Below are 26,389 nucleotides of genomic sequence, written 5' to 3'. Positions count from 1 at the left end.
CCTAACACCATTATCCTACAAATACTGATTTCATTCAATTCTCCCTCTCATTAGACCCTATGTTCCCCGACATCTCTGGGAGGTTATTTGTGTCCTCCTTTGTGAAGACAGAACCAAAGTATGTATTTAATTGGTCTGCCATTTCTTTGTTCCCCATTATAAATTCCCCTGATTCTGACTGCAAGGGACCTACGCTTGACTTCACCAATCTTTTTCTCTTTACATATCTATAGCACATCCATTCCCCAGCGATCATTATGATCCCCCGCTGTTCAATGAAAGGATACGACCACCATTGGTTTCTCATTGAGAACGAACCCGTTTACTTCCTTCAGGGCCTTGGCTGCTGCTTTCTCATTGGGAAGTCCACGAAAGCTTGTCCCTTCATCCGCCCCTCTTTCATCAATCGGATGTCGAACCTGCGAAGGCAAAAGAACAGCTTTTAAAATCACCCGTCATTCAAATACAAAACAAAAAGAGAAATTGGTTTCTTCTTCAGACAGTCACTCACTGTCCTTTTCCAAACAGGGGAACTAAATGGGCTCTGTTAAATCTGTGAGTTATCTAGTTAATTAAGACACAGACTAATTAATAACAATCAAAGACAGGTCTTTACTGGTTGGAGGTAGGGACTATTCTGAATACAAGATTACTGCACAGTGCTTATATACCGGTGTGTTCACCCCCGGTATTACGTCTACAGCAGCCTGAGAAAGTAGTACATCCCTTAAGGTGGAACAGGCTTAAGCTCTCTTAAGGTGGAACAGGTTACATACACAACACTCCTCCCTTCTTAGCTTTATAGTCATCCCCCCCATTTAACATAACGTAATAACATATATACATATATAACTTCATGTTTAACGTAACATATCACAGATTCAGTCTCTACGGAAAACAGTTCACAGATTCAATCTCTGTGGTGTAGTCGGTTCCCGTTACTCATTCAATAGTCCTTTCATGGATTTAACAGCTTGAACTTCCGAACTGATTTGGCTCCGTTCGGAGGGACCACGTGTGTGATCTGGTAGAGGTGATAATGGTTCAGATGGGTCATCTTCTGTTTTTACTTTTCCTTTTCTGCTTCTTGGAGACTCTCTGGGCTCCATTGTCAGCTGCCACAGCTGCCAGCTGCATGCGCAGTTCCTCCTTCTCTTCCTCCTTTTTTTGTAGTAGAGCCACCTTCTCCCGATGTTCCGTAGACTTTCAGTGCTCCTCCATGATTTCTGTATGGTGGGAGTTGAAGTTACAAGTTGGGCAGGACAGGACATAGTAATATTCGGAGTCGTCCGACAGGTCAGCGAGAGGGTCGTCTATTTCCTCCATACCCAGCTGGACGTTAGCCAGCTCTTGTTCCAAATCCAGACATCTTTCCTGAAGAGACTTCTTCATGTGTACCTCTGCCTCCAGCTTTTTCTGGGCTTTCAGCAAGTCGTTTACTAGTGACCTCATTTGTGATTTTAATACTTCAACTTCCTTTGGAGATTGATTGATCGGACTATGCAATCCCTCTACCGGAGCAGCTGTTTCAGCGGTCTGTTGTTCTACATTGACATGAGTCAGCGTACTTTTGGCATCCAATGGCTGCTCTGTTGCAGTCATTTCAGTCTGTGTCGTCACATCAGCCATCTCAATGACTTTTGAGAGCTCTGAACCCTTTTCCTTTGAAGATCGCAGCTCGTGTTCAAGTTTTTCCCATTTCAGAGTCTTGTCCCTCAGCATATGAAGGAGTTGGCTGACCGTTAACTCTTCTGACACCAGATTATGGCACGCACCTTCAGAACCTGAATCAGCTTTGATTCGTTCGGCCTCCTCGCGCAGATGGTTGGTGTGCTCCTGCTCCATTTTCTCCATCAGTTGCTTCTGTTGCCTTTCCAGATTCTCCCACTCTGTAACAAAGAACTTTTTTATTTCATTCATCTCTTGCTCAAAACGGCGAATCATTCATTAGACTCGGGAACAGTGCCGATGGATTGGAGGGTAGCTAACGTTACCCCACTATTCAAAAAGGGGGGTAGGGAAAAAGCAGGTAATTACAGACCTGTAAGCCTTACATCAGTTGTGGGCAAAATGCTGGAGTCCATCATTAAGGATGAAATAGCGGAGCACTTAGCAAATGGGGACAGGATAGGACAGAGTCAACATGGATTTACAAAGGGTAAATCGTGCTTGACTAATCTATTGGAATTTTTTGAGGGAGTAACTGGTAGAATAGATGGGGGAGAGCCAGTAGATGTGGTGTACCTGGACTTCCAAAAGGCCTTCGATAAGGTCCCACATAAAAGATTAGCATGGAAAATTGAGGCTCATGGGATAAAGGGGAAAGTTTTGGCGTGGATAGGGAACTGGCTGTCAGATAGAAAACAGAGAGTTGGAATAAACGGCTCATTTTCTGAATGGCAGGCAGTAACAAGTGGGGTACCACAGGGATCTGTCCTGGGCCCCCAGCTGTTCACAATTTACATTAATGACCTGGATCAGGGAGTCGGATGCAGCATTTCCAAATTTGCAGACGACACTAAACTAGGAGGGGGGGTGGGCTCAGAGGAAGAGACCAGGAAGCTCCAGAGCGATTTGGACAGACTGGGCGATTGGGCGGATAAATGGCAGATGCACTATAATGTGGACAAGTGCGAAGTTATCCACCTTGGGTGCAGGAACGGGAGGGCAAATTATTATTTAAATGGCAATAGATTGGGAGAGGGGGAAGTACAGAGAGACCTGGGTGTTCTTGTACACCAGTCACTGAAGGCGAGCATGCAGGTGCAACAGGCGGTCAAGAAGGCAAACGGTATGCTGGCCTTCATAGCAAAAGGGTTAGAATACAGGAACAGGGATACCTTGCTGCAGCTGTACAGGGCACTGGTGAGACCACACCTCGAGTACTGTGTACAGTTTTGGTCGCCTCATCTGAGGAAGGATGTTCTTGCCATGGAGGGGGTGCAGCGGCGATTCACCAGGCTGATACCAGGAATGGCGGGAATGACCTATGAGGAGAGACTATGTAGTTTAGGGATGTACACACTGGAGTTTAGAAGATTGAGAGGGGACCTCATAGAAGTGTATAAAATTCTGACAGGTCTAGACAGACTGGATGCAGAAGGAATGTTTCCCTTGGCGGGTGAGAACAGAACTAGAGGACATAATTTAAGGATAAGGGCTAAACCATTTAGGACAGAGATGAGGGGGAATTTCTTCACTCAGAGAGTGGTGAAACTGTGGAACTCATTGCCACAGAGGGCAGTGTACGCCAGCTCATTAAATATATTTAAGAGGGAATTAGATATATTTCTACGGGCAAAAGGGGTTAAGGGTTACGGAGAGAAGGCGGGGACGGGATACTGAATTAAAGGATCAGCCATGATCTCATCGAATGGCGGAGCAGGCACGAAGGGCCGAATGGCCTACTCCTGCTCCTATCTTCTATGTATCTATGTATCTATGTATTTGTTCTAATTGCTGTTGTAGTTTGAAATGGAGTTGAGTTCGAGCCCAGTGTCCCTCAAAAATGTGCATATCAGTAGACTTGACAGACTCAGAATTCTCTGTTAAACTATGTTGTTGTTGCTCAGTGGAATTCTGTGCTGAAACTTTGTCTTTTGCACATGGGTTGGTCTTACCATCATCAGTTCTAGAGTCTGGGCTGATTATCTGCACCGAGTTCTCACTCTTTATGGCTTTTAGCGAATGCCAGTCCATATTTATGTTTCTAAACCACTCCCGGCCTAGTAGTGGTGGACCTCCCTCCGGTAGCACATATAAGTCCATTATTTGACTTCCTTCGCCCTTGTTGGCCACTGCAACCTTTATTGTCCCGATGGGGTACACTCTCTGCCCCGTGTAGGTTGTCAATATAATCTCCGTATCCTGTAGGGGAATATGTTGGAATAACCTTCTGTAATCTTTCTTATTCATGACCGACAATGCCGATCCAGTGTCCAATTCCATTTTTACTTGGACTCCTTCTATCTGAAGAGTAACCCAAATTGTCTGGAGGTCTGCACCCTTACCAATGTTGAGTACCCTTAAGCTAGCCAGTTCAATACTGCTTAAGCCAGCCAGTTCATTACTGCTAGCGTCTGAATCGGACTCCTGTTCGGCCACCTTGTGTACTTTTGCGTATTTTCCTTGCGGTGACTTCTTGTTGCTGGTCTTCTTCCCTGACCTGCATACTCTAGCTATATGTCCAAGCCTACCACAAGTTCTACATTCTTGGTTTTTAAACCAACACTGGTTCTGATCATGCGTTGTCTTTCCACAACGATAACATTTGCCAGAACTCACACCCAATTTGTGTGCACTGAGCTCCGGTGACCGTAGCTGCATTACTGCCGTGCCTCTCGCTGCGGCTTCGTGTGCTGCTGCCATAGTGACCGCCTTCTCAAGCGTCAGCTCATTCTCCTCGAGCAGTCGCTTTTGTGTATCCTGTTTAAATAAACCACACACAAATTTGTCTCGTAGTGCATCTGTCAGTCCCGTTCCAAACTGGCAATATTTCGCTAATTTACGCAATTCCTGCAAATATTCAGCATTGCTTTCATGCTGTAGCTGCCTTCTGTCGTAAAATTTAAATCATTCCGCTAGCATCAGCGGCGTGGGGTTTAGATGATCTTTCAGGACAGTAACAATCTCATCGAACGTCTTATCCGCCGGTTCATCTGGTGATAACAGGTGTTTCAATTGCCCGTATGTCTTCGCACCCATTAAATTTAATAATGTTAGTGCTTTATCAGCCTCACGAATTTTATTGGCCTTACAATAATTTTTAACTCGTTCAACATATATGGCCCAATCTTCGATGTCACTATCAAAGTTGCTAATATTCCCGTGTTTAGGCATTGTAGTACTTTATCAGATTTGCAATTTCTCAGATTTTTTTTTTTTTTACTGCTATCCAAGATGGCGGCTTCCCGCTCTTGCCGTCGTCCTCCGCCCACAAAATGGCGGTTTTCCCGCGCTTGGTGGTCTTCACGTGTCCCCCGACGCCGTCTCCCTTCAGCCCCCGAGTGCGGCCCTTATCTTCGCCGCGATCGCCCGAGTCCGGCCCTTATCAGCGGATGCGATCGCTGGATCGCGAAGTGGCTCCCGACCGAAGCGGCTCTCGGCCCTTATCTGGAGATGCGATCGCTCTCGCGACTCTCGGCCCTTATCAGGAGATGCGATCACTCTGTTGAAACGCCTCCCGCTCGAAGCGGCTCTCGCACCCTATTCCTCCGGCTCCCCCAGCCCCGTTCGTGCGGCCAACGCGGTCGACTGCCTGTCGCGTCGCTGCCCGGCTCAGACAACGGCTTACCCACCACCAAGCTGGAGAAGAAGCTGACGGTCGCCGATGGAGGCTCCGAGGTCAGGATGTCTTCCAGTGGGGTGGAGAGGGTGGAAACCTCTCTGCAACGTCCTGGCTGTGGACGAAGCTGCCGTGGAGTGACTGCCGCAGGGTCCGAATCAGACTCGTCGCCAGTGTTAAACCTGTGAGTTATCTAGTTAATTAAGACACATACTAATTAATAACAATCAAAAACAGGTCTTTACTGGTTGGAGGTAGGGACTATTCTGAATACAAGATTACTGCACAGTGCTTATATACCAGTGTGTTCACCCCCGGTATTACGTCTACAGCAGCCTGAGAAAGTAGTACATCTCTTAAGGTGGAACAGGCTTAAGCTCTCTTAAGGTGGAACAGGTTACATACACAACAGGCTCGCTGACCTACACAGGCTCCCAGTCCGGCAAAGCCTCTATTTTAAAATTCTCATCCTTGTTTTCAAATCCCTGTGTGGCCTTGCCCCCTCCCTATCTCTGTAACCACCTCCAGCCCTACAACCACCCCCCTCTCCCGAGATCTCTGCACTCCTCCAATTCTGGCCTCTTGTCCATCTCCCACTCCCTTCGTCTCACCATTGGCGGCCATGCCTTCAGCCGCCTGGGCCCCAAGCACTGGAATTCCCTCCCAAACCTCTCTGCCTCTCTCCGCCTTTAAGCTTCTCCTTAAAACCTGTCCTAATGTCGCCATATGTGGCTCGGTGTCACTACTCATCTTTTTTGTCCGATTGCGCGCCAGTGAAGCACCTTGGGACGTTTTCTTACTTTAAAAGGTGCTATATAAATGCAAGTTGCTGCTGTAAACAGGAAAATAAATTCAATGTGACAGGGAGGGTTTCATAACGTTAACATTTTAGTTCAATTGCCAATCAATAAAAAAGACTTGCATTTATATAGCGCCTTTCACGACTGCAGGGCGTCCCAAAGCGCTTTACAGCCAATGAAGTACTATTGAAGTGTCATCAATGATGTAAAGTAGGAAACGCGACAGCCAATTTGTGCACAGCAAGCTCCCACAATGACCAGCAATGTGATGATGACCAGATAATCTGTTTTAGTGATGTTGGATGAGGGATAAATAATGGCCCAGGACACTGGGGGAGAACTCTTTGAAATAGTGCCGTGGATCTTTTACATCCACCTGACAGGGCAGACGGGGCCTCAGTTTAACATCTCATCCAAAAGACGGCACCTCCGACAGTGCAGCGGTCCCTCGGCACTCCCTCAGTACTGCCTCTCTGATAGTGCAGCGCTCCCTCAGTACTGCCCCTCCGACAGTGCAGTGCTCCCTCAGTACTGCCCCTCCGACAGTGCAGCGCTCCCTCAGTACTGCCCCTCCGACAGTGCAGCACTCCCTCAGTGCTGCACTGGGAGTGTCAGCCTGGATTATGTGCTCAGGTCTCTAGAGTGGGGCTCACAACCATAAGTCTATTTCGATATATACACGTTGAAATAAAGACTCTGTCAGTGAAACAGGAAGACGGTCTCTTGCATGTTCCTTTCAGCTTGCGATGAGAAATCGACGTATCTGCCGAAGATGAACTTCAAGTCCTGGAACGAGATCAAAGTGTGAAAATACCAATGCATAAACTTCGCAACTCAATCTTACTGAAGTTGCATTTTTAAAAAAAAGCAACTAGCGACGAGTGGAGTTGCAAGAGAGATTACCTTCTCTTCAGCTTGCTTAGACAGATTCTTTACGTACAGTCGACAGGTTGGCTCGCCAGGATTGTAATTCTTGAACATTGACATGCTCTCTATTTCTGTAAGAAATAAAACCCATCAAACTACATATCGACATATGGGATGGCAGGAATGACGTTATGAGAGGAGATTGGGTCGATTGGGCTTGTACTCGCTGGAGTTTAGAAGAATGAGAGGGGATCTCATTGAAACTTATAAAATTCTAACAGGACTGGACAGACTAGATACAGGAAGGATGTTCCTGATGGTCGGGGAGTCCAGAACCAGGGGTCACAGTCTAAGGATAAGGGGTAACCCATTTAGGACAGAGATGAGGAGGAATTTCTTCACCCAGAGAGTGGTGAACCTGTGGAATTCTCTACCACAGAAGGCAGTTGAGGCCAATTCATTAAATATGTTCAAGAAGGAGTTGGATATATTTCTTAGGGCTAAAGGGATCAAGGGATATGGGGAGAAAGCAGGGACAGGGAACTGAATTTGGATAATCAGCCATGATCTCATTAAATGGCGGAACAGGCTTGAGGGGCCGAATGGCCTGCTCCTGCTCCTATCTTCTATGTTTCTATGGCAGCAACACAGGAACAGGAGGAGGCCATTCAGCCCCTCGAGCCTGTTCCACCATTCATAGCAACACAGGAACATGGGTATGATGTAATTGCCATTACAGAGACATGGTTGCAGGGTAACCAAAGCCGAGAATTGAATGTTCCAGGGTACTCAACATTTAGGAAGGACAGATAAAAAGGAAAAGGAGGTGGCGTAGCGCTGTTAATAAGGGATGAGATCTGTACGGTAGAGATAACTTGGCTCGGCAGATCGTGATATAGAACCGGAATCAGGTTGGGTGGAGCTAAGAAACAGCAAAGGGCAGAAAACATTGGTGGGAGTTGTGTATAGGCCACCAAACAGTAATGGTAATGTAGGGCACAGGATCAATCAAGAGATTAGAAGTGCATGTAACAAGGGCAATACTGCAATCGTGGGGGACTTTAATTTACATATTGACTGGACAAATCAAATTACCACTAATGGTGTGGAGGACGAATTCTTGGAATGCATGCGAGATGCTTTCCTGGATCAGTATTCCCTGACTGACCTGTTTGGACACCACTCACACCTTTGACTGCTGTGATTATCTCTCTGCCGAGGTGCGATAAATGGCAGTTGGAAAGGTTACCTGTAAACATCTGACACGATTCTCTGACTATATAAGCTGTGTCTTTATGCATTTCTCCACTTCACCTGAAGAAGGAGCAGCGCTCCGAAAGCTTGTGATTTCAAATAAAGCTGTTGGACTATAACCTGGTGTTGTGTGATTTCTTACATTTCTCCACACCCTGGATCAGTACGTGGAGGAACCAACCAGGGAACAGGCTATTCTGGATCTGGTACTGTGTAATGAGAAAGGGCTAATCAATAATCTTGTAGTAAAGGGGCCTTTAGGGACAAGTGACCATAATATGATTGAATTTTACATTAAGTTTGAGTGTGAAGTAGTCCAATCTGAAACTACGGTCTTCAATCTAAACAGAGGAAACTACAAGGGTATGAGGGACAAGTTGGCCATGGTAGATTGGGAGGCTACATTAAAAGGTATGAAGGTGGACATACAATGGCTAACATTCAAGGAAATAATACAAAGTTTGCAACAAACATATATTCCTCTATGGCATAAAAACCCAAAAGGAAAAGTGATCCAACCATGGCTAACAAAAGAAAGTAAAGCTAGTATTAAGTTAAAGAAGGAAGCTTATAAAGTTGCCAGAAAAAGCAGTCAGCCTGAGGATTGGGATCTTTTTAGAAATCAGCAAAGGGGGACCAAGAAATTGATAAAGAAAGGGAAAATGGAATATGAGCACAAACTAGCGAAAAATATAAAAACGGATTGCAAAAGCTTCTATAGGTATGTGAAAAGGAAAAGACTGGCGAAGGTAAATGTAGGTCCTTCACAGTCAGAGACGGGAGAATTTATAATGGGGAATAAGGAAATGGCAGAGAAATTAAACAAATACTTTGTTTCTGTCTTCACGGAGGAAGACACAAAAAACCTCCCAGAAATACGAGGAAACCAAGGGTGTGATGAGAATGAGGAACTTAAAGAAATTATTATTAGTAAAAAAACAGTACTAGCAAAATTAATGGGACTAAAAGTCGATAAATCCCAAGGACCGGATGACCTACATCCTAGGGTTTTGAAAGAGGTGGCCATTGGGATAGTGGACGCATTGGTTGTCATCTTCCCAAATTCTATAGATTCTGGAACAGTTCCTGCAGATTGGAGGATAGCAAATGTAACCTCGCTATTTAAGAAAGGAAGGAGAGAGAAAATGGGGAACTACAGACCTGTTAGCTTCACATCAGTAGTTGGGAAAATGCTGGAATCTATTATAAAGGATGCAATAACTGGGCACTTAGAAACTAATAGTAAGATTGGGCAGAGTCAACATGGATTTATGAAAGGGAAATCCTGTTTGACAAATCTATTGGAGTTCTTTGAGGATGTAACTAGTGGAGTGGACAAAGGGGAACCGGTAGATGTGGTGTATTTGGATTTTCAGAAGGCCTTCGATAAGGTCCCGCACAAGAGGTTGGTGAACAAAATTAGGGCACGTGGAATTGGGGGTAATATACTAGCATGGATTGAGAATTGGTTAACAGACAGAAAACAAAGAGTAGGGATAAACAGGTCTTTTTCAGGATGGCAGGCTGTGACTAGTGGGGTACCGCAAGGATCGGTGCTTGGGCCCCAGCTATTCACAATCTATATCAATGATTTGGATGACGGGACTAAATGTAACATTTCCAAATTTGCTGATGGTACAAAGCTAGGTGGCAGTGTCAGTTGTGAAGAGGCTTCAAGGGGATCTCGACAGGCTCAGTGAGTGGGCGAGAACATGGCAGATGGAATATAATGTGAATAAATGTGAAGTTATCCACTTTGGTAGAAAAAACAGAAAGGCAGAGTATTTCCTAAATGGTGAATGTTGTGTATGTAATATGTGTGCTACTTTGAACCTATGGACAGGACTGCACTACTTGTTGGGCGTAGTGATATGCAGTACCACTCCTGGCCATAGGAGTATAAATAGTACTGTGGGTACTGATCCCCCTCAGTTCCCGCCTGTGGGCATGAAGTAAAGACCTATGTGCAGTCCCTACCTCCAACCAGTAAAGGCCTGTTTGAGTTATACGTTTAAGTCTTTGTGTTAATTGTTCAATACAATACACATACTTAACAGTGAAAGATTGGGGAATGCAGATGCTCAAAGGGACCTGGGTGTCCTTGTACATGAGTCACTGAAAGTGACTATGCAGGTGCAGCAAGCCATTAGGAAGGCAAATGCTATGCTGGCCTTCATTACAAGAGGATTTGAGTACAGGAGTAAAGAAGTCTTACTCCAATTATATAGGGCCTTGGTGAGACCACACCTGGAGTACTGTGTACAATTTTGGTCTCCTTACCTAAGGAAGGATATACTTGCCATAGAGGGAGTGCAACAAAGGTTCACGAGATTGATTCCTGGGATGGCGGGACTGTTGTATAGAAGAGATTGAGTAAACTAGGCCTGTATTCTCTTGAATTCAGAAGAATGAGAGGGGATCTCATTGAAGCATACAAAATTATTACAGGGCTTGATAGGGTGGATGCTGGGAGAATGGTTCCCTTGGCTGGGGAGTCTAGAACCAGGGGCCATAGCCTCAGGATAAAGGGTAGGACATTCAGGACTGAGATGAGAAGAAATTTCTTCACACAGAGGGTGGTGAATCTTTGGAATTCTCTACCCCAGAGGGCTGGGGAGGCTCAGTCATTGGGTATATTCAAAACAGAAGTTGGTAGATTTCTGACTAGTAAGGGCATCAAGGGATATGGCGATAGAGGCGGTGAATGGAGTTGAGGCAGAAGATCAGCCATGATCTCACTGAATGGCAGAGCAGGCTCAAAGGGCTGAATGGTCGACTCCTGCTCCTAATAATTCCTATGTTCTTAACAGGAGGCGGCCATCCAGCCCCTCGAGCCTGTTCCACCAATTAATTAGATCATGGCTGATCTGTATTCTAACTGCATCTACTTGGTTCCGTACCCCTTGATATCCTTACCCAATAAAGATCCATCAATCTCAGTTTCTAAATCTCCAACTGACCCCCAGCCTCAACACTTCAGAAGTACTTCATTGGTTGTAAAGAGCTTTGGGACGTCCTGAGGTCATGAAAGGCGTTATATAAATGTAAGTTCTTGGTTCCGTAACCCTTAATACCCTTGCCTAACAAAAATCTATCAATCTCAGATTTGAAATTTTCAGTCGACCCCCCAGCCTCAACAGCTTTCTGGGGGAGAGAGTTCCAGATTCCCACTGCCCTTTGTGTGAAGAAATGCTTCCTGACATCACCCCTGAACGGCCTGGCTCTAATTTTAAGGTTATGTCCCCTTGTTCTGGACTCCACCCACCAGAGGAAATAGGATATTAGCTGGGAAGTTTTACTCTCACCACTGGCTAGTGAACTAAAAAAAAAAATAGCTCATAAGAACCTAAGAAACAGGAGCAGGAGCCGGCCATTCGGCCCCTCGAGCCTGCTCCGCCATTCAATAAGATCATGGCTGATCTGATCTTGGTCTCAACTCCACTTCCCTGCCCGCTCCTCATAACCCTTGACTCCCTTATCATTCAAAAATCTGTCAATCTCCGCCTTGAATATATTCACTGACTCCGCCTCCACAGCTCTCCGGGGAAGAGAATTCCACAGAGTCACCACCCTCTGAGAAGAAATTCCTCCTCATTTCGGTTTTAAATGGGCGACCCCTTATTCTGAAACTATGCCCCCTAGTTCTAGATTCCCCCACGAGGGGAAACATCTTCTCTGCATCTACCGTGTCAAGACCCCTCAGAATCAATTCCAGCCAACATTTAAATATCTATTTAAAAAAAAAAGAAATCATAAATAGTTTTGATGATCAGTATTTTGGAATGCTGCGATCGCTACAAAGGGCAAAAATGCTACAATCTAGAATTGGATTTCAAAATGTGAATATAAGCAAGCAAAACACGCTGGTACCCTGGCACTCCACCCTCACCACAGCCCCCGCCAGTATAGCACACATCCTCCTCCATCACACGATCTCCTCAGCATCCACAGATCATTACCCTGCAACCGTGGCACAATGCCATCCTGGCACATCCTCCCCCCTCTCACTGCAACCCTCCCCCCCGCCCCTCAAACTGGGACCCTCTCCCCCCCCTCACACTGGGACCCTCTCTCTCCCGCCCCCCACCTCAAACTGGGACCCTCTCTCTCCCCCCCCCACCTCAAACTGGGACCCTCTCTCTCCCCCCCCCCACCCACACTGGGACCCTCTCTCTCCCACCCCCCACCTCAAACTGGGACCCTCTCCCCCCCCTCACACTGGGACCCTCTCTCTCCCCCCCGCCCCTCAAACTGGGACCCCCCTCCCCCCCCTCACACTGGGACCCTCTCTCTCCCCCCCGCCCCCCCCCCGCACTGGGACCCTCTCTCTCCCCCCCCCCACCTCACACTGGGACCTTCTCTCTCCCCCCGCCCCTCAAACTGGGACCCTCCCCCCCGCCCCTCAAACTGGGACCCTCTCCCCCCCCTCACACTGGGACCCTCTCCCCCCCCCTCACACTGGGACCCTCTCCTCCGCCCCCCCCTCGCACTGGGACCCTCTCTCTCCCCCCCCAACTCACACTGAGACCCTCTCTCTCTCCCCCACCCCCCTCACACTGGGACCCTCTCTCTCTCCCCCACCCCCCTCACACTGGGACCCTCTCTCCCCCCTTCGCACTGGGACCCTCTCCCCCCCCACTCACACTGGGACCCTCTCTCTCCCCCACCCCCCTCACACTGGGACCCTCTCTCTCCCCCCCCCTCTCACACTGGGACCCTCTCTCTCGCCCCCCCCACACTGGGACCCTCCCTCCGCGCCCCCCCCCTCGCACTGGGACCCTCTCCTCCCCCCCCCTTCACACTGGGTCCCTCTCTCTCCCGACCCCCCCCTAGCACTGGGACCCTCTCTCCCCCCCTCGCACTGGGACCCTCTCTCTCCACCCCCCCCGTTGCACTGGGACCCTCTCTCGCCCCGCCCCTCACACTGGGACCCTCCCCCCCCTCACACTGGAACCCTCCCACCCACCTCACACTGGGACTCTCCCTCTCTCCCCCCACCACCCCCACACTGGGACCCTCTCTCCCCCCCCCCCTTGCACTGGGACCCTCTCCCCCCCCCACCTCACACTGGGATCCTCTCTTCCCCCCCCACCTCACACTGGGACCCTCTCTCCCCTCCCTCCCCTCACACTGGGACCCACTCTCCCCTCCCCCCCTCACACTGGGACCCTCTCTCCCCTCCCCCCCTCACACTGGGACCCTCTCTCTCCCCCCCCCCACCTCACACTGGGACCCTCTCTCCCCTCCCTCCCCTCACACTGGGACCCTCTCTCCCCTCCCCCCCTCACACTGGGACCCTCTCTCTCCCCCCCACCTCACACTGGGACCCTCTCTCCCCTCCCTCCCCTCACACTGGGACCCTCTCTCCCCTCCCCCTCTCACACTGGGACCCTCTCTCCCCTCCCCCCCACACACTGGGACCCTCTCTCCCCTCCCCCTCTCACACTGGGACCCTCTCCCCCCCCCTCTCACACTGGGACCCTCTCTCCCCTCCCCCTCTCACACTGGGACCCTCTCTCTCCCCCCCCACCTCACACTGGGACCCTCTCTCCCCTCCCACTGGGACCCTCCCCCCCCCACCTCTCACACTGGGACCCTCTCCCCCCCCTCTCACACTGGGACCCTCTCTCCCCTCCCCCTCTCACACTGGGACCCTCTCTCCCCTCCCCCTCTCACACTGGGACCCTCTCTCTCCCCCCCCCACCTCACACTGGGACCCTCTCTCCCCTCCCTCCCCTCACACTGGGACCCTCTCTCTCTCCCCTCCCCCTCTCACACTGGGACCCTCTCCCCCCCCTCTCACACTGGGACCCTCTCTCTCCCCCCCTCTCACACTGGGACCCTCTCTCTCTCCCCTCCCCCTCTCACACTGGGACCCTCTCTCTCTCAATACAATACAATACAATACAAATCGCTTTATTGGCATGATAAGGTACATCTTATGTTGCCAAAGCATCAAAATACATTTATGGCTGAACACATAAACGCGGTTCCATTCATACAGTGTATAAACAGGTATATCCCTGAGTCTACAAATATACGCTCGCCTTCTTTATATATACTCTTGTCCCAGTTTACTGGTCGTCCCTCTGTTCATGGCAAGCTGTAACATAGTGTGCCGCCAGTGTTACACAGCTTCTCTCCTCCCCCAGCAGGAATGGGAGTCTTTGGTTGTCAGTCAGATTTCTGAACTCAGGGCATATTTGTGAGAATTTTTGGTAGAAATTCTCTCTGATGCCCTGATATTTTCCACAGGCTGTGAGGAAGTGCATCTCTGTCTCAACTACTCCCTGACTGCAGTGAGAGCATATCCTGTCTTCTCTTGGCAGCCTGGTCTGCCTGTGTCTGCCTTTTTCGATTGCTAGGCTATGTTCGCTAAGTCTGTACCTTGTCAAGGTTCTTCTCAGTTTGTTATCCTTTACCATGGTCAGGTAATCAGCTATGTTGTATTGTCTGTTTAGGGCCAAGTAGCAATTGAGTTTGCTTTGGGTTTTTGTTGTTTCTGCCCAATATGACAGATATTTTTCCTTTTGCTTAGCGACGATTGTGTTGGGTCGAATTCTTTGTGTTACCCTGTCACTGTCCTGGGACTGGTTATTGTTAGTATTGTTATTAGTTACTTTATTGAGTCCCAGGACTAGTTGACTGAGGGTATTCTTCTTTATGGTCAGCTCTTGGCATTTCAGGGCGTCGTAGTGATAGCATTGGGGGTTGCTCATTTGTAGGTGATTCCAAAATTTGGTGGCTCTTTTTTGGACAGTGATTATTAATGGGTATTGGCCTAGTTCCGCCCTGCATGCGTTGTTTACTGTTTTCCTTTGAGTCCGGAGGATACTTTTACAGAATTCCGCATGTAGGATCTCAATTGGGTGTTTGTCCCATTTTGCAAAAGCTTGTTGTGTTAGTGGTCCCCAGACCTCACTGCCATAGAGTGCAATTGGTTCAATTACTGATTTGAAAATTTTGAGCCAAATGCTAATTGGGATTTCTATTTGGATTGATTTTTTGATGGCATAGAAAGCCCTTCTTGCTTTCTCTTTCAGTTCATTCACAGCTAGTTTGAAGTTTCCCGTAGAACTGATTTTTAAGCCCAAGTATGTGTAGTGAGTGGTTTGTTCAATTTTGGTTGTTCCTACTGTGAAATTTATTGTGGGTCCATGTTGTTTGGATCTTTGCTGGAACACAAGGACTTTGGTTTTTTGGGGATTTATTGTCAGGGCCCAAGTCTGGCAGTACGACTCCAGCAGGTCCAGGTTCTGCTGTAGGCCCTCCTTAGTTGGTGACAGCAGAACCAGGTCGTCGGCATAGAGGAGGAATTTAACCTTGGATTCATATAGGGTGAGGCCGGGTGCTGTAGATTGTTCAAGTAGTTTTGCCAATCCATTAATGTAAATATTAAAGAGTGTCGGTGAGATTGGCGAGCCCTGCGTCACCCCCCGCCCCTGTGGGAAGTATTTTGTTTGTTTGTCTCCAATTTTATCTGCACATTTATTGTTTGTATACATTGATTTAATTACATCATATGTTTTCCCTCCTACCCCGCTTTCGATAAGTTTCAGGAATAAACCGTCATGCCAGATGGAGTCGAAAGCCTTCTGGAAATCTACAAAGCATGCGTAGATTTTGCTTTTGTTATGGTGAACGTGTTTGTCAATTAGGGTCTGTAGGGTGAAGATATGATCGGATGTTCTATAGTTTGGCAGGAATCCAATTTGGCTTTTACTCAAGACATTGTGCTCTTCAAGGAAGTTTATAAGTCTTTTGTTTATGATGCTACAGAATACCTTCCCCAGGTTACTGTTTACACAGATGCCTCGATAGTTGTTTGGGTCGATTTTGTCCCCACTTTTGTATATGGGTGTTATGAGTCCTTTGTTCCAGATGTCAGGGAAATAGCCGACACTCAGAACCAAGTTGAAGAGTTTTAGGATAGCCAGTTTCAGTTTGTCGTCTGCGTGTTTAATCATCTCGTTTAGTATGCCGTCTGTCCCGCAAGCTTTTCCTGGTCGCAGGTCCTTGAGTTTTTCAAGAAGTTCTTTTTCTGTTATTATGGCGTCTAGCGGGTTTTGGTTATCTTTTATGGCCATTTCAAGCTTTTCCAGTTTTTTGCGTATTTGGTGTTGCTCTGGTCTTAGTGTGTTTTTCTGGTATAATTTTTCAAAGTGGTTTACCCATGTGTCCCCATTTTGAATGGACAAATCGTCGTGTTGTTTTTTGTGTAGTGTTTTCAAGTTGTCCCAGAAACAATTCGACTCAATGGATTCCTCCATGGAGCTGAGTGTATTCTTAATAAATTGCTCTTTTTTGGTCCTGAGTGTGTTTCTGTATTGTGTTAGCGTCTGACAATAAGTAAGGCGTAATTCCTCGTTTTCTGGATGTCTGTGTTTTTGGTTTGATAGTTTTCTAAGTTTTTTCCTCATGTTATGGCAATCATGGTCAAACCATTTTTCATAGTTTTTTGTTTTGGGTTTGTTCTTGCGAGCTTTCAAGTTTGCATTTGTTGCCAAATTATCAAAAATATTGTTTAGTTTACTAACTGCCCGGTTTACGCCTTCTTTATTGTGAGTGTATATGTTATCCAGAAAGGTGTCTAAGAGAGCTTGAGTTGATGCATTGCTAATTGTTTTCTGGTATTTTTCCGTGTCATTTTTGGCCCATCTGTACGATTTTTTGGTGTTGTACAGTTTACTGGGTTGTGTTTCTATGTTGTTTGTTTCTGTCTTTTTGAGAAACATAGTAATTTGGCTGTGATCTGACAGTGTTGTTTGTGGTTTGACTGTGAATGCTCTGAAAGAGGATGGGTCCAAGTCTGTAATCATATAGTCTACTGTGCTGCAGCCAAGAGGAGAGCAGTAGGTCGATCTTCCTAGGAGGTCTCCTATGAACCTACCATTGACAATGTACAGACCCAGGTTTCGACAGAGCTGTAGTAGCTGTTTACCGTTGGTATTTGACTGCTTGTCGCAGTTATGCCTGTATGGAAGGGAAGGGATGTCAAAGTGGTTATTCCCGAATACGTAATTGTTTCCCTGATTATTGGTGAAGTCTGGTTCTTCGCCAGTTCTTGAATTGAGGTCACCACAGATCAACACGTTCCCCTGGGCCTGGTATTGGATAATTTCCCCCTCCATGTTGGAGAAGGTGTCCTCTTTGTAGTACGGGGAATCGATTGGAGGGATATAAAGTGCGCAAATGTAAACATCTTGGGTGTTTGAGATAATCTCCCTCTCAAGTTTGAGCCACATATGGTTTTCGCCCTTTTTTATAAATTTGATGTAATTCTTAAGTTCTGTTTTAAACCAGATCAGTATGCCTCCGGAGTCTCTGCCTTGGGTTACACTTGGTAATTTATTGGAGGGGACCACTAGCTCAGTGTACCCTTGGGGACAGCCGGTGTGTCCTTTTCCTTTATACCAAGTTTCCTGTAAAATGATAATATCTAGATCTTTAGTTTCCTCTATGAACTCTGGGGTCCTACTCTTCACTTCTCGCACTGAAGAGCGTAGACCTTGGATATTCCAGGTCGAAATATATAAGGATTTCATGTTAAGTTTTATCTTTTTCTATGATAGGTTAAAGAGTGGTACGTGTTTGTCATGTCTAAGTGTGGGGAAAAAAAAAGATCACCCCAGTTGTCTACAAAAGTTAATACAATTTGGTTACAGTTCTTTCTATTAATTAGTCCTTGATCCATAAGGCGGAAGTAGATGCTGCTGCACATCTGCTTATTGTCTCTTAATGGATTGTTTCTGTCTGAGGTATTGCGTACGTCCTGTGCATCTCTCCCTCTATCTGGCTGGTAGCGGTCCTATTCCCCTGTGGGACAGGAGTGGTGCAGGTCTGATAATGTTGTTTTGCATGGGGATCCTCTCCGGTCTCGGTTGGTGTGGTGGTGGTCTTTGTAGTGTTCCTGATATGTACCCCGCTGATCTCTGGTGGTCGGCGGGGGGTCCTCTTGGAGTCTGGGTATGGACCCGGTTAAAAGCGACGTCCTTCAGGGCTTTAGCAAAGATCGACATTTTTTGCCTTTGGATGTGGACGTGGTCGTAAAGACATTCTTCATCGAGGGTGGGGTGTTGGGCCAGGTGTACGTTGTGGTTTGATTCGCATTCTGTTGCTATGCTGGCATTTATCTCATGAATTGTGTTGTTGTTGAAGTCTGTTCTCGGCAATATTGTGGAAACAGTGATTCTAGTGTTTGGAAATGTACTGCTTGCCTTCCTAATCATTGCTCTGAGCGATGTTGCTACCTCTTTCTGTTTGGCCTTTAGGTCATTTGTGCCCGTGTGTATTATTATGTGTTGGGGGGAGCCTAATCTGGCTTTGGTCAGCCATCCCATGGCTCTGTCTGTTGTTGGGCACCAAATCTTTTCTACTTTACTTCTAGGGAAGAGCTTTTTCTCCCATAGAAATTTCCCATTTGAGTCTATGAGTATTACGACGTCAGCCTTGTTTGTGTTTACTGTCTGGTGGCTTTCGCCTGGACTCATAGTGTGTGTGCTGGGCTGGGGTGTCTGGTGTGTGCGTACCTCTTGTGAGCGGCTCGCTTGTGGTTCCATGGTGGTGGGGGAAGATTGCGAGTCAGTATGCTGGTCGGTCTGTGTGGCACCCCTTGTATTGTGTGTCTGTTGCTTTTGTTCCGTGTGGGAGTGCAGCCGTTCCGTCCGGCTCTGTCTTGTCTTATCTCTAGTCTCTGGTTGCTGGTCTAATGGTGTTTTCACTCCTCTATGGCTCTCTTCTTTTTCCTGCAGCTCTTTCACCTGATTCTTAAGTAGATTCACCTCGTTATCAAGTCTATTCAGCTCTCTCTTGTGTCTCTCCCTCTCCTGCTTTTGTTTGTCATTCAATTTGAGGACCTCCTCTCTAAGTTTAACCATCTCTATCTCTAATTGATTAAATTTATCTTTTGGTTGTATCTGGCTGTGTGATCCCGGGGTATGTGTCTGGTCGGCCCTGGAAGGCTCACTCACTTCCTGGCTAGGCTGGTCGGCCCTGGAAGGCTCACTCACTTCCTGGCTATGCTGCTCTTCTCTTGGTGGGCTGGGAATGGTAGGGGGACTATGTGTGGCTTCCTCCCTGGTAGTTATGCTGGGGTTTGTCAGTTGTATCGTGTGGCTGTGGTTCCCCGGGGTTAGTGTCTGGTTTGAACTGTGTGGCTCGTTCATCCCTTGACCATGCAGATTTTCTCCTGGTAAGTTGTCAATGTTGGGGGGAGTGCGGGCCACTCTGGGGCTGTTCATTCCCCTCGTAGTTGATCTTTTCAGTGTCCTGAAGGCCGTTGCAAATTTGTCGAGGGTGCCTTGCACTAATATTGTTCCGGTATTGTACGCGTTGACAGTCGTGATTGAACTGTCTCCTGGTGTGTTAATTTTCATTATGGACCCATTTGCGGTATTTTTTAGCTTAACACTGGTATAGTGTGATTTTATTGCTCTGATCCAAGCCGCTGGCTGATCTGAGTAGAATATGAGGTTACTTTTTGTCCCATTGTTGTAACAGTCAGTAAAGAGAGTTTCTGGTTTTTCTCTCATCTGAGCATGCTTGATCGTTTTCATAGCTTTTTTTGTGGTGTTGGGGGGAATCTGGAAGCGGGGCTGTTGTGGGTCTTCTGATTCGCTCATTTTTGGTAAAGTATTGTTGATCTTAGAAGAAGCTTTTCTGGGGCCCCGGGTTTGGTGTTACCCTCTCCCTGTTCGCGAACTTTCCCGGTCCCCCTCTCCGACCCCGTGGTCCCTGGGCCTCGGCTCCTGGGTTCACCCTTCTCAGGTCTGAGTCTGTGAGCCGCTGTTTCCCGGTGCCTTCGGGCTGTTCCCCTCCCCCTCAGAGGTCTCTGGGCCTCTGTTTCGGCCTGGCTCCTCGGGCCTTTCCCTGGGCCTCCCTCCCTGGGCCCTGTACTCACGGTCTTGGTTGCGAGCCTTCTGGTTGCTCTCCTTCTCCTCAGAGCTATCTGTGCCTGCTGGCCTGGCTCCTCGGGCCCCTCCCCCTCTCACACTGGGACCCTCTCTCCCCTCCCCCTCTCACACTGGGACCCTCTCTCTCCCCCCCGCCCCTCTCACACTGGGACTCTCTCTCCCCTGCCCCCCTCACACTGGGACCCTCTCTCCCCTCCCCCTCTCACACTGGGACTCTCTCCCCCCGCCCCTCTCACACAATGGGACCCTCTCTCTCTCCCCCCCCCTCTCACACTGGGACCCTCTCTCCCCCCCCGCCCCTCTCACACTGGGACCCGCTCTCTCCCCCCCCCCCTCTCACACTGGGACCCTCTCTCTCCCCCCCCCCCTCTCACACTGGGACCCTCTCCCCCCCCCTCTCACACTGGGACCCTCTCTCCCCCCCCGCCCCTCTCACACTGGGACCCTCTCTCTCCCCCCCCCTCTCACACTGGGACCCTCTCTCTCCCCCCCCCCCTCTCACACTGGGACCCTCTCTCCCCCCCGCCCCTCTCACACTGGGACCCTCTCTCTCCCCCCCGCCCCTCTCACACTGGGACTCTCTCTCCCCTGCCCCTCTCACACTGGGACCCTCTCTCCCCCCCGCCCCTCTCACACTGGGACCCTCTCTCTCCCCCCCGCCCCTCACACACTGGGACTCTCTCTCCCCTCCCCCCCTCACACTGGGACCCTCTCTCTCCTCCCCCTCTCACACTGGGACCCTCTCTCCCCTGCCCCTCTCACACTGGGACCCTCTCTCCCCCCCGCCCCTCTCACACTGGGACCCTCTCTCTCCCCCCCGCCCCTCACACACTGGGACCCTCTCTCCCCTCCCCCTCTCACACTGGGACCCTCTCTCCCCCCCCTCTCTCCTCTCTCCCCCCCCTCCCCTCCCTCTCTCAATTCAAATTCAAATCGCTTTATTGGCATGATAAGTTACATCTTATGTTGCCAAAGCATCAAAATACATTTATGGTTTAGCACATAAACGCAGTTCTATTCATACAGTGTATAAACAGGTATATCCCTGAGTGTATAAATATACAGTCGCATTGTTTATATATATTCTTTTCTTAGTTTACTGGTTGTCCCTCTGTTCATGGCAAGCTGTAACATAGTGTGCTGCCAGTGTTATACAGCTTCTCTCCTCTCCCAGTAGGAATGGGAGTTTTTGGTTGTCATTCAGATTTCTGAAATCAGGGCATATTTGTGAGAATTTTTGGTAGAAATTCTCCCTGATGCCCTGATATTTTCCACAAGCTGTGAGGAAGTGCATCTCTGTCTCCACCACTCCCTGACTGCAGTGAGAGCATATCCTGTCCTCTCTTGGCAGCCTGGTCTGCCTGTGTCTGCCTTTTTCGATCGCTAGGCTATGTTCGCTAAGTCTGTACCTTGTCAAGGTTCTTCTCAGTTTGTTATCCTTTACCATGGTCAGGTAATCAGCTATGTTGTATTGTCTGTTTAGGGCCAAGTAGCAATTGAGTTTGCTTTGGGTTTTTGTTGTTTCTGCCCAATATGTCAGATATTTTTCCTTTTGCTTAGCAACGATTGTGTTGGGTCGAATTCTTTGTGTTACCCTGTCACTGTCCTGGGGCTGGTTATTGTTAGTATTGTTAGTAGTTACTTCACTGAGTCCCAGGACTAGTTGACTGAGGGTATTCTTCTTTATGGTCAGCTCTTGGCATTTCAGGGCGTCGTAGTGATAGCATTGGGGATTGCTCATTTGTAGGTGATTCCAAAATTTGGTGGCTCTTTTTTGGATAGTGATTATTAATGGGTATTGGCCTAGTTCCTCCCTGCATGCATTGTTTACTGTTTTCCTTTGAGTCCGGAGGATACTTTTACAGAATTCTGCATGTAGGATCTCAATTGGGTGTTTGTCCCATTTTGCAAATTCTTGTTGAGTTAGCGGTCCCCATACCTCACTGCCATAGAGTGCAATTGGTTCAATTACTGATTTGAAAATTTTGAGCCAAATGCTAATTGGGATTTCTATTTGGATTGATTTTTTGATGGCATAGAAAGCCCTTCTTGCTTTCTCTTTCAGTTCATTCACAGCCAGTTTGAAGTTTCCCGTAGAACTGATTTTTAAGCCCAAGTATGTGTAGTTAGTGGTTTGTTCAATTTTGGTTGTTCCTACTGTGAAATTTATTTTGGGTCCCTGATGTTTGCATCTTTGCTGGAACACAAGGACTTTGGTTTTTTGGGGATTTATTGTCAGGGCACAAGTCTGGCAGTACGACTCCAGCAGGTCCAGGTTTTGCTGTAGCCCCTCTTTAGTAGGTGACAGCAGAACCAGGTCGTCTGCATAGAGGAGGAATTTAACCTTGGATTCATATAGGGTGAGGCCGGGTGCTGTAGATTGTTCAAGTAGTTTTGCCAATCCATTTATGTAAATATTAAAGAGTGTCGGTGAGATTGGGACACTGGGACCCTCTCTCTCCCCCCTCTCACACTGGGACCCTCTCTCTCCCCCCTCTCACACTGGGACCCTCTCTCTCCCCCCTCTCACACTGGGACCCTCTCTCTCCCCCCCCCTCTCACACTGGGACCCTCTCCCCTCCCCCTCTCACACTGGGACCCTCTCTCCCCTCCCCCTCTCACACTGGGACCCTCTCTCCCCCCCCCCTCTCACACTGGGACTCTCTCTCCCCTCCCTCCCCTCACACTGGGACCCTCTCTCCCCTCCCCCTCTCACACTGGGACCCTCTCTCTCCCCCCCCCTCTCACACTGGGACCCTCTCTCTCCCCCCCCTCTCACACTGGGACCCTCTCTCCCCCCCGCCCCTCTCACACTGGGACCCTCTCTCTCTCCCCTCCCCCTCTCACACTGGGACCCTCTCTCCCCTCCCCCTCTCACACTGGGACCCTCTCTCCCCCCCGCCCCCCTCACACTGGGACCCTCTCTCCCCCCCCCTCTCACACTGGGACCCTCTCTCCCCCCCCCCTCTCACACTGGGACCCTCTCTCACTGGGACCCTCTCTCCCCCCCCCCCTCTCACACTGGGACCCTCTCTCTCCCCCCCCCTCTCACACATACCCAAACACCCCCCCCCCCCGTCACACATACTGTCTCTGGTGATTCTGCCCTTCGCCAGCTGGTTCCTGGAAATGAACTCGGAAGGAATCTCTTCCTCTTCTTCCTCCTCCTCGCTTTCACTTTTCGAACAGACAGGAGCAGGCCTGATCTTTCCAAATCCCGAGCTTTGAGGCTCAGAATTCCCCTGTGACTCTGAAAACATGAAATTAGTTAAACTGTGCTCAACAATTGTACACACATCACGGACAATGGCCTCATATTGAAACCACCAGTTTGTTTACAGTAATTCCCATCTAGAATGTGACTGCATTCTTAACTAACTGCACAACAACAACTTGTATTTATATAGCGCCTTTATCGTAGTAAAACCTCCCAAGGTGCTTCACTGGAGCGATTATCAAACAGAATTTGACACCGAGCCACATAAGGAGATATTAGGGCAGGTGACCAAAAGCTGGGTCAAAGAGGTCGGTTTTAAGGAGCGTTTTAAGGAGGAGAGGCGGAGAGGTTTAGGGAGGGAATTCCAGAGCTTAGGGCCCAGGCAGCTGAAGGCACGGCCGCCAATGGTGGGGCAAAGGGAGTGGGGGATGGACAAGAGGCCAGAACTGGATGAGCGCAGAGATCTCGGAGGGTTGTAGGGCTGGAGGAGGTTAGAGAGATAGGGAGGGGCGAGCCCATGGAGGGAATTGAATAAGAGGATGAGAATTTTAAAATCGAGGCGTTGCCAGGCCGAGAGCCAATGTATCATTCCTGTTAAAATTCACACTGCATTAAAGGAGAGATTATATTTAATACACAACACTCAACATATCTTTTGATGAGAATCGATGCTGCCAGTCAGTCATTTCACTGAAGGAATTATTACACGTGACAACAGTAAGAATGAGGACGGGGGCGGGTGATGGGAGAAGGCAGTCTTGTAATAGGAGAGTCTTTCTTTCTTTACACTTACCACATCATAGCTCAAATGACATGACGCAACATAACTGCCAGTAATTAACTGGCTGCGAGTGGCTTTTGAGAACAGGTCCTTTAAAAAATTCAAGTTTGTTGTTTTTGCAACTGGGAAAAACGCTTAAACAACCTCGCTCAGACCGAGCGCACGCCAAGTCCATGACCTCCTACCTGCTCGACGCTCCCCTCCTCCCTCGAGCAAGCCACCAACATCGACGGAGATGTGGAATTCGATTTTCTTTTGACCGTGAGGCTGCGGCTGGTCAAAGACCTCGGACGGTGGCACCGGGGGATGGGAGCTGGGAAGGGAGAGGAAGAGACAAAGCAAAAGCTGACTGATGTTCCAGTGTGTGCAGGGACACTGCTGGGGTGTGCTGGTAATTGATGTTTCAGTGTGTGCAGGGACACTGCTGGGGTGTGCTGGTAATTGATGTTCCAATGTGTGCAGGGACACTGCTGGGATGTGCTGGTAATTGATGTTCCAATGTGTGCAGGGACACTGCTGGGGTGTGCTGGTAATTGATGTTCCAATGTGTGCAGGGACACTGCTGGGGTGTGCTGGTAATTGATGTTTCAGTGTGTGCAGGGACACTGCTGGGGTGTGCTGGTAATTGATGTTCCAATGTGTGCAGGGACACTGCTGGGGTGTGCTGGTAATTGATGTTCCAATGTGTGCAGGGACACTGCTGGGGTGTGCTGGTAATTGATGTTCCAGTTTGTGCAGGGACACTGCTGGGGTGTGCTGGTAATTGATGTTCCAATGTGTGCAGGAACACTGCTGGGGTGTGCTGGTAATTGATGTTCCAATGTGTGCAGGAACACTGCTGGGGTGTGCTGGTAATTGATGTTCCAATGTGTGCAGGGACACTGCTGGGGTGTGCTGGTAATTGATGTTCCAATGTGTGCAGGGACACTGCTGGGGTGAGCTGGTAATTGATGTTCCAGTGTGTGCAGGGACACTGCTGGGGTGTGTTGGAAAGCTTAGCGCTGATTGTCCACCCTACCCTACTCAATTAGTCTAATTGTTTATACATTACCGCCAATAGATGGCCAACTATAAGTCGCCAAGTGCAGAACGGAGCACAGGAGCGAGATTCTGCTGGGAATACGAGCCCATTGGATAAAATATCCCTGAACTTGTTAACAGATTCAATACTGCTGTGGTATTCACACAGTAAGGATGAGCCGTATTCATTGCACAAGCTCCGAGCCGCAGAGTTATTTTCTTGGACTCTCACCTGTGGGTCGGTGCTTTCGGCATATTAATCAGGTCCTTTAATCTGGGCCGTTTTCTGACTGAAACCCATTTCTTCTTCTGTGTCCGTTTTGGTGGAAGTGAGGCTAATCCCATCATTCGTACCATTCTGCAGAGAAAATAAAACGCTTCGAGTCTTAAACAGATTTCCAGGGATGAGCGATTACAGTTATGTGGACAGGCTAGAGAAGCTGGGGTTGTTCTCCTTGGAGCAGAGAAGGTTAAGAGGAGCTTTGATCGAGTAAATAAGGAGAAACTGTTTCCAGTGGCAGGAGGGTCGGTAACCAGAGGACACAGAGTGAAGGGAATTGGCAAAAGAACCAGAGGGGAGATGAGAATGTTTTTACAGCGAGTTGTTGTGATCTGGACCGCGCTGCCTGAAAGGGCGGTGGAAGCAGATTCGATAGTAACTTTCAAAAGGGAATTGGAGAAATACTTGAAAAGGAAAAAAATTGGAGGGCTGTGGGGAAAGAGCAGGAAGTGGGACTTGTTGGATTGTTCTTCGAAAGAGCTGGCACAGGCACGATGGGCCGAATGACTGTATCATTCTATGAAATAACCTCCTATCTCTTTCGGTGTCAGCCGTGGCTCAGTGTGTAGCACACTCCGCTCTGAGTCAGAAGGTCAGGGGTTCAAGTCGAACTCCAGAGACTTGAGTACAGAATCCAGTGCAGTACGGAGGGAGTGCTGCACTGTCGGAGGGGCAGTACTGAGGGAGCGCTGCACTGTCGGAGGGGCAGTACTGAGGGAGCGCTGCACTGTCGGAGGGGCAGTACCGAGGGAGCGCCGCACTGTCGGAGGGGCGGTGCTGAGGGAGCGCCGCACTGTCGGAGGGGCAGTACCGAGGGAGTGCTGCACTGTCGGAGGGGCAGTACCGAGGGAGTGCTGCACTGTCGGAGGGGCAGTACTGAGGGAGTGCTGCACTGTCGGAGGGGCAGTACTGAGGGCGCGCTGCACTGTCAGAGGTGCAGTGCTGAGGGAGCGTCGCACTGTCGGAAGTGCCGT

The 26,389-nt window shown here is 48.7% G+C and overlaps 1 protein-coding gene across 1 annotated transcript in view; it reads right to left on the bottom strand.

Moving 5' to 3' along the window:
- Positions 1 to 221: 221 nt before the first annotated feature.
- LOC147080950 (RNA-binding region-containing protein 3-like) overlaps positions 222 to 26,389 on the bottom strand; it is a 54,152-nt gene continuing 27,984 nt past the window's right edge. Inside the window, 7 exon segments of the mRNA XM_085981009.1 lie at positions 222 to 370; positions 373 to 419; positions 6,812 to 6,870; positions 6,988 to 7,082; positions 23,206 to 23,367; positions 24,301 to 24,428; positions 25,368 to 25,493. Coding sequence (XP_085837135.1) covers positions 273 to 370; positions 373 to 419; positions 6,812 to 6,870; positions 6,988 to 7,082; positions 23,206 to 23,367; positions 24,301 to 24,428; positions 25,368 to 25,493 — 715 coding nt within the window. The 3' untranslated portion in view covers positions 222 to 272.

The sequence above is a fragment of the Somniosus microcephalus genome, unplaced genomic scaffold (assembly GCF_052327205.1).
Source record: "Somniosus microcephalus isolate GS21.2 unplaced genomic scaffold, FLI_Smic_1.0 scaffold945, whole genome shotgun sequence".
NCBI lineage: Eukaryota > Metazoa > Chordata > Chondrichthyes > Squaliformes > Somniosidae > Somniosus > Somniosus microcephalus.
This window is presented reverse-complemented; position numbering and strand designations above follow the sequence as displayed.